This window comes from Budorcas taxicolor, chromosome 23, assembly GCF_023091745.1.
Source record: "Budorcas taxicolor isolate Tak-1 chromosome 23, Takin1.1, whole genome shotgun sequence".
Taxonomy (NCBI): Eukaryota; Metazoa; Chordata; class Mammalia; order Artiodactyla; family Bovidae; genus Budorcas; species Budorcas taxicolor.
Genome location: NC_068932.1, coordinates 32,304,631 through 32,319,768, shown reverse-complemented (window position 1 = coordinate 32,319,768; position 15,138 = coordinate 32,304,631). Strand labels below are relative to the sequence as shown.

Sequence of the window (15,138 nt, the reverse complement as noted above, 5' to 3'; positions counted from 1 at the left end):
GTGGCTGTCACGGAGACTGCGCACTGAGCTCGAGCAGGAGAGCAGCTGCGAGGGCGCTGGCGGAGCGACGCGCGGGTCGTGGCTGGTCACACACACCAGCTTCTAGCGCACAGAATTTACTTTCTACTTGCGTTGGGCTGGGGTACCCAGGACGGAGTTATCCGAGAGGGAGAGAGTCTGCTCCGAGTGAGCCCGAGCCGCCCCAGAAATGCGATGGCCGAGGAGCGGGCACTGAGGACCGGACCGAGGTGGGAGTCAAAGGAGGGGACATGATTTTGCGGTCATCGCCCCACCCGAATGAAGCCAGCATCTCCTGAAAGTCGAGACCAACCACCCTTACCAAGATGTTCGTCCCCTGCGTGAGGATTTCTCAGTGCTCTGCTCCATAACACGGGAGGGAAACTGAGGCACGAGGCAGCGCGGCATCTCTTGTGTGGAAATCTTTGTTGCTCTGGTTCTCAGATCTTCTTCGCTTGACTCATTCCAGTCCAGTCCTAAATAGCCTTCTACAGATCTTCCCCGCGCTCGCCGTCCTGCCTTCCCGGTCCCTCGCCTTCCCCCCGCTCCCTCCCTCCCCGCCCCCCCAATAGTCTCATTCGTGCTTATTTTCATCTACGCCTCCGGTCCTGAGTTCACACACACATCTCTCTCCTCACCTCCTCTCCCCGCTCCTCCCCTCCCCTCCTTGAGCTTTCATCCTCCGATTTCTTTACTTCTAACACAAATAGACCTTACGTTAGCCTTTGAGGGGCAACCGCAGGCAAATGCTGTAGACCTTGTCTGGATCAAACTGGATTTAATTCAAGAGTGGGTAGGAGACAGTTCAGAACTCTGTAAAGGAAGTTTGATGATTTGGCTTCTGTCGGGTTCAGCTGTCACTCACCCAAGTGGTTTAATCGCTCAGCCTCTCTGAGCCGTTTTCTTTTATATGAAGAAGGAAACTGGATTAGGTCAACTATAAGGCCCTCCATCCCAGCTCTAAATTTTTTTGTTAACTGCAGCCTTTCACTAAACGCTTGCACAGACATAATCCTCTGACAAGTTGGGAACAAAGGGAAAAAAACAACCACTTAAGAATCATGGATCCAGTTTACCTGCCATTCAGAACTGACTAAAGTTTGGATAAGATGAAAATGGTTCTCTTTGATATTTGGTGAGATACTCATTCATAGTAATGTACTTGTGAGCTGCTTCTATTTAGGCGATTATTGAAATTAACAAATACAGTAGATAGTAAAATGTCTTACCCAACCTTCTCATTTTGTTTTCTTTAGATTAAGTTTCAAACCAAGGTACTGGATTCTCCTAGATTAAAAAGTGTCAGTGAAAATGTCATAATCTGCGTTAACATCCCACAGCGTGAAGACATGACAATTAAGGAACACACACGGACTTGTGGCACGAGGAAATGTGTGCACAGAAAAAGGAAATCTGTAATTCTTTAAAAACTGGAAGACATTCTTCCTCACCAAAATGGGTACATTCTGCTCAGTTGTCAAGTTTGAAAATCTCCAAGAATTAAAGAGACTTTGTCACTGGGGTCCCATTATAGCCCTTGGTGTTATAGCAATATGTTCTAGCATGGCCATGATTGACTCTGTGTTGTGGTATTGGCCCTTACATACCACTGGAGGAAGTGTGAATTTCATTATGTTGATAAACTGGACTGTCATGATTCTTTATAATTACTTCAATGCCATGTTTGTTGGTCCTGGCTTCGTCCCTCTGGGGTGGAAACCGGTAAGAAAAAGGTTCCTTAAAATGGTGAACCCTCATGATAATCATATATTTAGTTTTTTCCTTACCTGCCAACCAATAATATCAAACATAGCCTACTTTTTACTTTGGTGGAGACTAAGCATATTATTCTAATCACTGGCCATTTAGAGCTCAAAGAATTTTTTTCATACCTGCTTGAAAGTATTTCCCAAAGCAATTTCAATGAAAAAAAAAAAAAAGGAGTGGTAGTAATGAGTACATAGTCATAAGTTTCTAGGAAGCACTGTATATCGTGTACCTCATAATTCCACAATGTGGTTTGGCACTGGGATTTTTTTTTTTCATGTAACCTGTTAACATCCCTCATAACTGAAAAAAAAACTTTAGAAGCTCAGTTCAGTTCAGTTCAGTCGCTCAGTCATGTCTGATTCTTTATGATGCTCAGTTCAGTTCAGTTCAGTTGCTCAGTTGTGTCTGACTCTGCGACCCCATGAATCGCAGCACGCCAGGCCTCCCTGACTAGTTTATAAAGTATTCATAAACAATGGACAGCTTATAACAAGCCAACCCTTATGAATAAATACTGTAGTTTGATTTTCATTTATGGGAGATGGGGAAAAGATAGAATTTGAATTTTAGCTTGCATTTCCAGCCCTTCTTTTTGAGCTAAAATTTGTTTAAATAATGAATTTCTGATAACAGCAATAGCACTTTTCCAATTACCCAGAAATTTATATTTTGTTTATATTTCACTGCCAAGAAAAATTCTCAGGATAGCGTGTACCTCCAGTATTGTAAAGTCTGCCAAGCATACAAGGCACCACGGTCACATCACTGCAGAAAGTGTAACAGGTACTGTGTCTTTGCTATTTATTGAAGACTGATCAACTTGATTACTGGCCTTTTGTTATTCTTTCTAGCACATCAATCCTAGTTTTATTCCCTGCAAGGTGACTACTTTATAAACAGTGTTGTTAAAATATGTGTCCATAATCTTACTTTTAAATTGTCAATTCTGATAATGAACATCTCACTCTTTCTTCTTGCCATGACAGGAACAGGATAAAACATTATACTTTAAGTTGTTTTTGTAAATCAGTGTCAATTGTCAACTGTCATATTAACTAGCCTTAGAATTGTTCTGAGTCTAAATTATAAAGGAGACCTGCTTTTTCCATTATTTAGTTGAGTCACATTTACACTTATAAAAATCTAATAAGTGAATCCAGGTGCCTGTTATCACAATTATTTAACATAAAAGCCTTAATTGAAAGAAAACAAAATCACTGTAAAAAATGTGAATTAAGCTATTGATAGAACCTTTGTAAATGAACATCTGTATCCACTGATAAGTAAGAAATTTATGATGCTAATTCTGAGGTTTAGGGGGACCATTGGAAGGGCAAATAAAGTTTAGTTTGAGGCCAGAAAATTTTCTTCTAACAACCTCAAGGAAAGGAAACACAGTAAGACTTCCTAAACCACATCTTACATTCCAGAGTTAGCTTGCTTAGCTCAGAGACTCCACATGGAAAAGATAAGAACATGAAGGAAGGAAGTTATAAGCGTCTGCCAGGCCCCATCAGCCCCAGTGGAGATTTAGAAGTAATTTTGTTCGGTCTCTCTTGTTTTCCACTCCAGTCACTGCATTTAAGAGCAAGAGGAAAATCAGGAACCATGCTTATTTCTTTATAATGAACCTTTCAGTGGGCCTCCTGATTTCTTTAAACAAACAAACTTGTAGCAGACGTTTTTTTCCTCAGAAGCCATTACAAAGCCTGCCCTTTCTTTGGCTGTTTAAAATTTAAAAGTCATCACTGTTCAAAGTTGTTTAAAAACTCATGAAGATTTTTCTTTCTGTCCTATCAAGTATTATTCCTCTGTGACTCATGCATGGAAATGCTAGATTCCTGTGTGCTTGATCTTTTGAAGACCAAAGTTATTTCAAGTAGACAGGATTTTCTGCCTCATGTTTTCTATAAATTTTTCCTGTTAGATGTGTGATGAAGATGGACCATCACTGCCCTTGGATCAACAACTGCTGCGGCTATCAGAATCACGCTTCCTTCACGCTGTTCCTCCTTTTAGCACCACTGGGCTGTATTCACGCTGCCTTTATTTTTGTCATGACAATGTATACGCAGCTTTATAATCGGGTAAGTGAAAACGTTTGTTATCAAATCATGAGAGATTAAATAAATAGTAGTTATCAAGATTCTTTAAGAAGTCCCTTTTGGAAATAGATGTTCTGCAGTTTAGGTGGGGAAATAGAACTTTGTTGTACCTTTACAGGGATTCCTTTTTTGAAAAGCTTTAAAACAGTTTTTAAGATGAAGAAAGATTATTTGTATATGCTATCTGGAAACTCACCGTATATGCTATAGTTGAAGTTTCACTAGGTATAACTTACTGGACTTCAATAAACTATGGTAGAGAATAGTTAGAGGAAAAAGCAGAAGAGTAGGAAGTAAAAGACAACTCAGGTGCCCTCTGTTTGCCTTCGATCCTGTGGCCACTTGCAGTTCTTTCGTTCATTTCTAAAATCCAGTGCTCTGAACATGGCTCACAAAGCAAGTGCACGTTCTTAAATATCGTACAACTGATTGAGTTGATTTGTGAGCACGTGGTTATGAGATAAAGTTTGGTGGTCACAAATTCAGGTCCTTAAGCATGCCTGGAGGATAAATGAGGGACCCAGGCCTAATAGGAACCTGGAAAACACATGCCCTTCACACAGAGGACAACCTGTATTTTACTTCACCTATTTATTGATGTTTGGAAATCCAGCCTGGCAATGCCAGATCATCTGGTTTTTCAAGAAAAATCTGAAAACCCAGACTTTCTTTCTATGTGCAATCTGATTTCTAAACCACTAGATTTCTAAATGTTGGTACCTAACTCTGAATACTTTAAAACATTTTGCAGGCCAGGCAGTACACATCAGCTGGACGTGTTTTGACCTACATGTTACTAGTTCTTAAACCTCTGGTTGTGGAACAAGAGGGAAGAAACCACTGAATCTTAGGCTATGTTTGTCACTATGGAAGAGCACTGTAAACGTAGGAAAGTGAGGAGACGCTGGGAGACACGCTTGCAACTTAGATTTGTGTCCACTGTCATCCATCCCCAGTAGTGCACGTGCAGTCTGCCTGATGCTTTCTGAGGAAACGATGACAAACAAAAAACATTGGACAATACCAAAGAGGGTATCATGCATGTCACTATGAGTTCAAGCCACAGAATGAATCAGAAAACAGTTACTTTTGCTTTGGCCACAGTAGCACGTTGTCATCTGCTGATCTTCTTGATCAAGTGGTTTTAAGTGGTAGAGTCGAGTCTAACCAATTACGACAACCAAGTATTTCTTGTGGGTGGTGTTGTTGTTCGCAGCTCTCCTTTGGGTGGAACACGGTCAAGATTGATATGAGTGCAGCCCGGAGAGATCCTCTTCCGATTATTCCTTTTGGATTAGCTGCGTTTGCTGCCACCTTGTTTGCCTTGGGATTAGCTTTAGGAACAACCATAGCTGTTGGGATGTTGTTTTTTATCCAGGTAAGCTCCTCCATTACCTCAAGCTAACACTGTCGAGTAATTGGGGCTGCTTGTAATGAGAAGGAGAAAAAAGCGTCATTTAAGTATGCCGTGTGAAATGAAGATTGTTGTTACTTTCTCCACCTAGGTGATGAATTTTATCTTCTGCTGGTCAGATAATTTCGAAGTGACTTTGCCAGCATTTCTTGGTAATGATTTAATATAAAAAATCCTAAGTTAGAGTTACACAGCATTTTATCCTTGAGAAAGCTCTTCTCACAGTCTCTCTTGATGTTCACATCAACCCCAAAAGAAGTTGAAGAGGAGTATTATTTTCCCTTCCTTGCAGATGAGTCATTGAGTCACAAGAAGGTTAAGTGACATACCCGATATCATCCATTCGTGCATTCAGTAAACATAATTATTAATGTTACTTTATAATGGCATATATTCATCAAAAGCATACTAACATAGCTGACATTTATGGAGCACTATTTTAGGCCTTTTACATATGTTAGCTCATTTAATCTCCATAACAGCCCTGATATTGGTGCCACTTAACATCTGCTCTATGATGAACCACTCTGCTAATTTCTGAGTCTACAATAATGAGAATGAAGAGGATCCTGCCATTAAATCAGGGCCATGTGTATATCATAGATTTATGTACAAAGTTCTATGAGAGCCCAGAGAAGGAGGATGTGACCCTGAAAGGATCAAAAAATAGTTCTTGTGACTCACGGCATTTGTTTCATCCGTATATTCATTCACTGAAGGCCCACCATGAGCCAGACACTGTGCTAGGTCCTCGGGATACGGTGAGGACTCCTAGTCCAGCGTCACTTACTGTGGTACACTGTCTCCATGAAGGCACAGCCAGACGGCAGAGAACTGCACAACTCGTAGAATCAGAGACGCTGCACTAGCAGGCCCTGATGCCTTACCCAACCCTTTTTGAACTCTTAGTTTTAAAATAACCTGGTCTGGGTTATATTTCATATTTTTTACTAGCCTAGAATCAAATTCTTTGACAGATTTTTCCCGATGCATGTAATTAAGAATCATATTAGAAATAAACTAAAGTCATGTGGTGTAAAAACCTACATGAATGAAATTGTCATTTCTAGGAAAATCAAAAGTAGAATCAAGACTGAATATACTCAAGTTTTTAAGGCAAACAGAATGTCTAGGTTGACTGTAATGAGTCACTGTTACTTGTAATAAATAGACTAATCATGCATTTGAGATTTATTAAAAATAGTGGTAAAATTTTAATGGCAAAATATGTTAATGCTTATTGAATGTATTATGTCATATTTTATTAATACTCTGGAAAACTTATTCAGAAGGTAGTACTTAAAGTATGACTTTCATTTAAGCCATAGATTCAGATTTGATTGTGGATTGATGTAGTCATGTGAAGATATAGTCCAATGGTTTAGAGTCAGATGAATCACGTGCTCTTTTATTTAATCGCTATTGTCCTGATACCTTCATCTATGGAATGGAGCAATAAAAACTGTCTCATAGGGGTAGTATAAAGATGATAATCTTTTTTTTTTAAGATGATAATCTTAAATGAACCAGTAACATTTTAAATTTTACTATTTCTAGATGAAAATAATTCTCAGAAACAAAACTTCTATTGAGTCATGGATTGAAGAGAAGGTAAATTTTAGAATTATTTTCTTAATTTTGATAAAGTGCTGATTAACTAATAGATCAGATTAACTAGTAAATGCCCCCAAAAGAAAGCTTGACTACCAAATGGCTTCCTTATGTCATTTGCATGCCACGTGAAGGGTGATTATAGGAACCGTTTGATTTATTCCTGTTTCAATAAAACTCCCACAGAACCATCTCACACTGAATTGTTCTAAGTCACACATGAAGCTATTTGGCCGTACTCTCTCAGACTGGAGGAGAAGGCAGTCCATTGAGATGGGAGCTTCTGTCCTACCAAGGTGCCATGTACGCTTTATACATCAGATAGAGCTTAGAACATTTAGCTTGTCACAAACCTCACAACCTCCAATACATACTTCACACTGTCCATTGTGATTCTGATGTTAAAGTGTGCCCCACTCCCTATTTAAAACTTCTCAGAGCCTTTCCGTCCCTGTAGCTTATTGGGGTTGTAAACCCAGTGCACTGCGGCCCAGGCAGATAAGCTAGAGGAGTGGAGCCAGCCTGTGCTCCAGAGCTGTCCAGCAGAGCAAGCTCATCGTTGCCGCAGAGAAATCCTCACCTAGTATTGTGAGATCATGTAATTGTTTTTTCCAAGAAAAACCAGAGATCTGGATTTTTATGTTACCTTCTTTGTTTTTAAGCATTGAGAAGCAATTCAAATTAAGAGCAAAATAAACAGAAAATCTTCATGGGCCAAAGAAAACACACCTATAGGACATATTTAGCCCCCTAGCAGCCAGTTGGTGAGTTTTAACTTAGCAGCAGCTCTCAAACTTCGGTCTTGGGACCTTCTGTTGTTTGTTGTTTAGCGACTAATTCGTGCCCAGCTCTTTGCGACCTCATGGACTGTAGCCCTCTAGACTTCTGTGTCTGTGGGATTTCTCAGGCAAGAATACTGGAGTAGGTTGCCATTTCCTTCTCCAGGGGATCTTCCTGACCCTGGGTTGGAACCCATATCTTCTGCATTGATAGGCAGATTCTCTGCCACTGAACCATCAGGGAAGCCCCTCGGGACCTTTTACATTCTCAAAAATTGTTAAGTACACCAAAGAGCTTTTGTTAATTATACTATTGGGTATTATATCTATTGACATTTGCCATATTTTCTAACTGAGAAAACCTTTGAATATTATTTCATTTAAAAATAGCAATAATAAATCCACTATATGTTAATAAAATAACATTTCTGGAAAAATAATTAAAATTTCCAAAATAAACAGAATAGGGAGAGTGGCATTGGTTTTATGTTTTTACAAATTTCTTTAATATCTGACTCAACAGAAGACAGTTGGATTATCAGATCTAGTTCTGCGTTCAGTCTGTTGAGATATGTTGCTTTGATTGAAGTATGTGAAGAAAATTCAGTCTCAAACAGATAAGTAGGTAGAAGAGGGTATTTTACCATGCCTTTTAGATAACAGTGGACATTCTTTGATAATAACAATACATTATAACTTGACAAGTGCTAGTTGTTGAGAGGTTAGTTGCATGTAAGATCTAAAATTCAGTCAATTTTTTGCATTCTTTTGTATTCAAATCCATCAGTCTGTCTTGCTCTTTGAACGGATCCTTTACCTATATAGGGCATCAGGCATTGGTCTTCTGGAACATACTGGTTTACAGATTCACAGATTTTTGGAATGTTGATACAGTTCATTATTCAAGATGTAAACCCATTTGTATCACTACCAGTTTTATGGGGAAAATTTTAAATATTGGAAAGCTGTCAAGCTCATAGTGGTGATGTAAATTTTCCAAATTCTAATTTTCATTAGAAAGCCTTACATTTTTCACTAGCAACAAATAGTTGTTTATACGAAGTAATAGCCTGACTTTTGTTCATTTTCAAGAAGACATCCACTAAATACTGAAATCTGACTAACTTTGGTTTGTCTGTTATATTACTCATTCTTTCAAAAAAATAGCATTTCATGAAAAAAGCTGGCTGCACAGCTTTAGTTGGCTCACAACTCAGACAGGTGTTTTCCTTGAGATAAGCATTTTGTCATGCTTTATGTGTATTTCCTGTTTCATCACGCAGAATATTAAAAAGATGTCTACTTGAGGGCTGAGATTTAATAAAAATAATTTTTATTCATCAAGACATTTTTATGTAAAACTGGGCTTTTTGTTGGTTTGGTTTGGTTGGAATTTAGTGTGTAGCAATGAAGAATATAACAGCTTGGTGCCACTGTCTTGACGCCAACATAAGGTGCCAGCAATTTCACCCACTGTTGCAAATGTCAACACCATGAAAGAAGGCAAGAATGTCTTAGTATTATTATCAAAGTTGTCTGACTTTGTTCAACCTCAAGAAAAGGTCTTGGGGACTGAAGGAGATGCACAAAGCATTCTTTGAGAACCACAGATATACAAGTTTAAGTCCAAGCTCCTTAGCTTCTGCGTAGTAAAGCCTTTCATGTCTTCCCCTTACCTGCTTCTCCAGTTCATTTCCACCCCTCTCCACCCCATTCCTACTCCATACCAGCTAATACCGAATAGTTTACACATCTTATGCTTCTGTGTTTTTCCACATGTTGCTCCCTCTGCCTAGAATAATCTTCTAGCTCTTTTCTCCTTATTTCTTGCCCCTCGAGACTTGGGTCAGCTGTCAGTTCCTCCCAGGAACCTTCCTTGATTCTCCCTAGACTGAGTGAAGTACTTTTCTTCCCCTTTCCCGTGGCGCCTGTTGCACATCTCTGTCAATTTTTAACACACACTGTACACGGAGTTCCCTCTTTACTGTGTGCTTCTCTCAGGCAGACTCCATGCCTCTGTTGTTTCTGTAAACTGCTCTCATCCTTAGCACTTTGTCTTTTTTAATATTCTAGGTCTCTGTTCTCTGAGGCTCTTAATCTATTTTAAGACGCTGAAGTTTTTGTTTATAAGAAGGGAAAAGAAGTTACTCATTTTCAGGGTGGGGCTGGACTTACATGTTTTCATGTTACAGCTGGACAATTCTTGTAATTGAGTTATTATCAGTATACTTTATAAGTAACTGCAAGAAGCTTTTCTCTAAAATACTATGCGATGATAATAAAATATTTCAAGGTATAATCTCTAGTTAGCATAACATTGACATTAGATTAACTGCTTTTGCCGATGACCAAGGCTATCTGTAAAGTGCCACACTAAATCTAGAAGTTATTTTAAACCTGGCACTATGTTGCTCAATAAAAATCAAATGAATGATTCTTTAAGTTAAAGAAAATGGGTCAAAATTACCATATTTTATTACACAATAAATATCAACTGGGTTTGTATACTCATTGTAGGAATAAACAATGTATCTTTATACCACTAGGTGTCAGTAGAAATTCAGAAATCCTAAACCAGTTTATCCCCTTAGGTAAAAGATGACAATTTAAATGCCTAGAATATAATTTATGAAACTTGGATATATATATGCATAAAATGCATATAAATGCCTATATAAGTATGCAGACATACGTAATGGTATGTAAAACTGAAAGATCTCTTACACTTAACCTGCTAACTTTAAAAAAAACAACAATTTTCATAAAATGACTCACCTGTCACGCCTTTCCTGGCCATTCCTACAAGTTCCTTCCAGCCTGAATAAACCCTTGTTTTCTCTTAAATCTCTTTATTAACATCTGTTCTTTACACCTGGATCCTTTTGTTCTACTGAACAAGTAGGAACATTGAGGATTTTTTGTATATGAAATAAAGTTACTAACTTTTAATAAGCATTTTTGAATGCTTAAATTCAGTCTTATTTAGACTTATTCCTAAAAAAGCCCTGTCACACATTTTGTGGATGATCTTATACAAGTTTGGTGTTTGTCAAGTTCTTCCTATACTGTGATACATGTTTATTACTCCTGTGTATTCTAATGTTATAACAAGGAGGAAGTATTTTTAGAAGTGAGGCAAATTTGAGGAATAACTGTTCTCAATTATCTATTGCCAAAAGCCATTTAAGGCAGATGTATCTGCCATCTTACCTCTGTGTTATCCACAGGCTAAAGATCGAATTCAATATTATCAACTAGATGACGACTTTGTTTTTCCTTATGATATGGGAAGTAGATGGAAGAACTTCAAACAGGTATTCACATGGTCAGGGGTCCCTGAAGGAGATGGGCTGGATTGGCCGGTTAGAGAAGACTGTCACCAGTACAGCTTAACAGTGAGTGTTTTGTTCAAACAGTCTTCTTTTCACCCCACCTTCTTCCTCTTAACTTCTCCTTAACTCCGATGGCATTTTGTAGTAAAATAAGTCATAAGAATTGTTTCAGCATGTCAAAATGAATCTAAGTGAATTCCCAAGCACTCCTTGTATCATGAAGAAGTCGCTCAGTCGTGTCCGACCTCCTTCAATTTAAATCTCTTATCTCACCATACCTGTGAGATAAAGTCCTGATTCCATACCTTGAATTTATAAAACCCAGCCAAAAGCTACCTTTCACTTATATCCTTTTCATACTGTTCATGGGGTTCTTGAGGCAGGCAGGAATGCTGAAGTGGTTTGCCTTTCCCTTCACTGGACCCCGTTTTGTCAGACCACCTATATCCTGGAGGGAATCAGCCTTTCCAATCAGCCTAGTCCACTCAGCAAATCCCTGATACAACTCTCCCCCCACAGTTTTTTCTACGCCATGTGACCTCCTCTTTATCAGAAATTACTCAGATCAGCTCCAGCCCCCCCGCCCCCATCTAGACTCATCTGGATTTGGTACCTACTCATATACTAGTTATATGAGCACATGAGGTCTCAATTTTAATCCTTGTGTCTTTAACTTGGCAAGATTCTAAGCAGAGATTATTTCCCCTTATATCTAGTGTAGTGTCATTTAGCAAGTTGTAGCTGAATAAGTGGAAAAGAGGAGTCAAAATGACGACTTTTAATCAAAATTCATTGTTGATGAACTTTGCAGTCTTATTGAGGACTCAGTGAGTCTCTAGACTGCTTCATCTTAAGGGACTAGCCTGGAAGCCCCCAGAGGGCAGAGAGCACATCTCCTTGATTGCTGGGCCACAGGGAATGCTCTGTGATTATACACAGATAAAGACATTGGAGAGGGAACATTGAGAAGAAAGTCCCACTTCAGTGCCAATTTTTAGTCAAAGAGCCTTCTTTCCATGCTTTAAAAAAAAAAAAAAAGTGTAGCCTTTAAATTACAGCAATTTGAAATGTCGGAAAATTGGGAGTTTGTCATGTCACTCTGATACAGTAAATGAGGAGAGCCTGTGTTTCAGTGTTGAGATACAAGATTTCATTTTTTCTTTTTATATCTTCCAAACAGATAGAACAGTTGAAACAAAAAGCAGATAAAAGAGTCAGAAGTGTAAGTAATTCTTTTGCAGTGATACTAATTTCTTTTCCTTTGTCAGGCTCAGCACTTCTAAGTAGCTTTTTAAATTGCCTCTAAGTAAAAAACCAACTGTTGGCTTTTATTAAATAATATTTCTTAATACATTTGTTGAACTTTGATGCATTTTACTTTTGTTTTCATTCAGATAGTTTGGACTGGAGGTTTGGAGGGAATTTAGTCAATTTATATTGTCAAAAGATAATTATCCTCAATGTAGTTCCCTAGTGGGAAACATGTCCTTAAAGTGATGCTGAACAATTAATTCAGTGGCCACAAGCTACATGTGGTTATTTAAATTTAAATTAAATAAAATTTAAATTTAAATTCCTTGGTTGCACCAGCCACATTAAAAGTGTTCAGTATCTACTTGTGGCTAGGGGATACCACACTGTATACCACAAGTATAAAACATCTCCACCATTGCAGAAAGTTCCATTGGGCAACACTGCTTCTAAAATTTTATTATTAGCCATGTGCTTCAAATGAAGGGCAAGAAAAGCCTGAGAATTAGAAGCATCAGTTAATTACCTTCTATAAGGGAGCTGGGTAGATAGCAAACCAGAAGGGAAAGACTTGTTGCCTGATATTCTGGGTCTACTTTTAACGGTTTACATTCAAGCTTAAAAAACTTCATACATGAGTTAATGTTAAACTGTTCTACTCACTGACGACAGGTCCGGTATAAAGTGATAGAAGATTATAGTGGTACCTGCTGTCCTTTGAATAGAGGAATCAAAACATTCTTCACAAGCCCCTGCACTGAAGAACCTCGGATAAGGCTACAGAAAGGGGAATTCATCTTAGCTACAAGAGGGTTACGGTAAGTAACAGAAAATACTGAATTTCTTCTTGAATAGTGAAATTGGCATCTAGCCTAAAAAGAAAAATTAATTTTAATCTTTTAAATATTTCAGATACTGGTTGTATGGAGACAAAATTCTTGATGATTCTGTTTTAGAAGGTATGAACATGAAAGCGAGTGTTTAAAGGATAAGACTGCCAGCAGTAACTGCAAATTTTACAAGAAAACCTTTTATAAACAGTCACATGCATTGGGGGAACTATAGGAAGGTACTCATTAAGCAGCAAAAAGAAGCTCCATGTATTCTCCATAGCACTTGTATTTATCGGGTCTTTGCAATGATTACTGTACGTTGGATCCCATACTTAAATAGGCAGCACACACTTGTGGAAATGCTTCATTTGTGGTATTCAATCCCCAGCAGCCCTCTGAGGTCCATGCTGTCATTGACATTTTGTTGGTGAGGGAACTGAAATGTGGGGAGGCTTAGCAGCGTGCCCAAGGCCACACTAAATGCAGGAAGAGCCAAGACTCTAGCCCACGCAGTCTGGCTCAGAGCCTGTGACTAAGCTGCTATGCTTATACATGCACCCATTGAGTGAATCATTCTATTATGATAAAAACTAGTGAATTGAAACATTCCCTGTCTTTGATTTTTTTTTTAAATTTACTTTTAAGAATTATTTCTTTAAAAATTAACCTAGGATGCTCTTTTGAAAACACTGGGTTAATCATAAATTAGCCCATGTGATAGGTTATGCAAGCTTGATATAGAAGTGCACCTGTTAAAAAACAAATCTAAGAAGCACACCTCCAGGGAGATAGTCCCCTAGAACAGATGAAGTGTCACGGTATGTCAGACTCCCTCCCAGGCGCACACGTGTGCTTGGACACCAGGTTCCCCTCCAACTCCACTGGAGCGCTCCTGAACATACAGGTCCTTTCCCAGATGATGGAACTTGGGAAATACCTATTTTCTAGCTTGTTGGGAATGTATATATTTTGAATTTTTATTTATTTAGTTGGTTCATTTTAGCCTCAAGTTGTGCTTATCAAAATCGGGGGGGGGGGGGGGGGATTAAAAGCTTATCAGTTTGAAGTAATAGGATTTACAAGTCTCACAGTTGTCATTTTGGTATGTCTATTTCATATCAATTTCATTTTCTCCCTCAGGTGTTTCAAGAATAAGAGGATGGTTCCCTAGAAACTGTGTAGAAAAGTGCCCCTGTGACGCTGAAACAGATCAAGCCCCAGAGGGCGAGAAGAAAAACAGATAGCTGCTTTTGAAGTAAAATTCCTCTCAGTCTGCTCCATTACTTGAAAACTGTTACATATTACTAAAGAATTATGCAATGAGCCTACTCTGGTTAAGGTGTTCTTTTCCTCAAAGGTGCCCTAGTGCCATGATCTAGATATTTTTATTACCACTTTGAAATGGAGAAGCCATTCTGCACTTGCCTTTGAATTCCTGCACCTCTCTGCCACCTCTCCCCCTCCCCGAAAGGAAAAACACTTCACCCAAGCGAGTCAATTGCATTTTCTCTAGAGTTTTGTGTGCGCTGCACACAGTGGACCTGACGTGCAGATAGAGGTCCCCCTCTACCCGGAGCATCTGCATGCGATGCTTTTATCCTCTGTCCCCCTCGGCCGAACTTCTGATATTCCAGATACTACAGAACTTAACTTGTCAGATTCAGTGTAAGCTCAGATTTTATTACCCGTCTTTTAATAATGATGATTTTGTCAAATCAAATAAAGATCAATGGCTGTTCTGTATAAATCATAGTTTTTACTCCAGTCATCTTTCTTTTTGCTGACTAAAAAGGAGTGTTATTTCCTATGGAAAAACTGCTGCTTTACTGCCTCTTGGAAAATTGACATCTTTAATCATAAGTCTTAAGACATATATATTTGCCTCAAATAAATAATTAGTGGCATATTGAGATCATAGTATTCTAGTAGACTTTTTTTTTAATTGAAGTATAGTTGATAGTGTTACAGGTGTATAGCAATGATCCAGGTATATATACACTCACACATATATTCTTTTTCAGATTC

General features: G+C 38.6%; 1 protein-coding gene across 3 annotated transcripts; it reads left to right on the top strand.

Moving 5' to 3' along the window:
* The first annotated feature begins 57 nt into the window (after positions 1-57).
* ZDHHC6 (zinc finger DHHC-type palmitoyltransferase 6) lies at positions 58-14,849 on the top strand. Of its 3 annotated transcripts, none has more exons than XM_052660868.1 (11): positions 58-248; positions 1,275-1,740; positions 2,480-2,571; positions 3,716-3,875; positions 5,110-5,271; positions 6,865-6,918; positions 10,925-11,092; positions 12,210-12,251; positions 12,953-13,098; positions 13,193-13,239; positions 14,254-14,849. In XM_052660868.1, exons 2-11 carry the CDS (start codon positions 1,474-1,476, stop codon positions 14,355-14,357), a joined length of 1,242 nt encoding a protein of 413 aa, XP_052516828.1. In that variant the 5' UTR covers positions 58-248; positions 1,275-1,473; the 3' UTR covers positions 14,358-14,849. The 3 variants fall into 3 exon arrangements, with proteins under 3 accessions (XP_052516828.1, XP_052516830.1, XP_052516829.1); XM_052660870.1 differs by having other exon boundaries at positions 58-359; XM_052660869.1 differs by lacking the exon at positions 58-248 and adding an exon at positions 876-1,153.
* The last annotated feature ends 289 nt before the right edge of the window (positions 14,850-15,138 follow it).

Coding starts and splice junctions, on each gene's coding strand:
- ZDHHC6 (XM_052660868.1), top strand. CDS start 1,474: ATGGGTACATTCTGCTCAGTTGTCAAGTTTGAAAATCTCCAAGAATTA. Junction 3,876..5,109: donor ATACGCAGCTTTATAATCGG/GTAAGTGAAAAC, acceptor TGTTGTTCGCAG/CTCTCCTTTGGGTGGAACAC. Junction 13,240..14,253: donor TGATGATTCTGTTTTAGAAG/GTATGAACATGA, acceptor TTTCTCCCTCAG/GTGTTTCAAGAATAAGAGGA.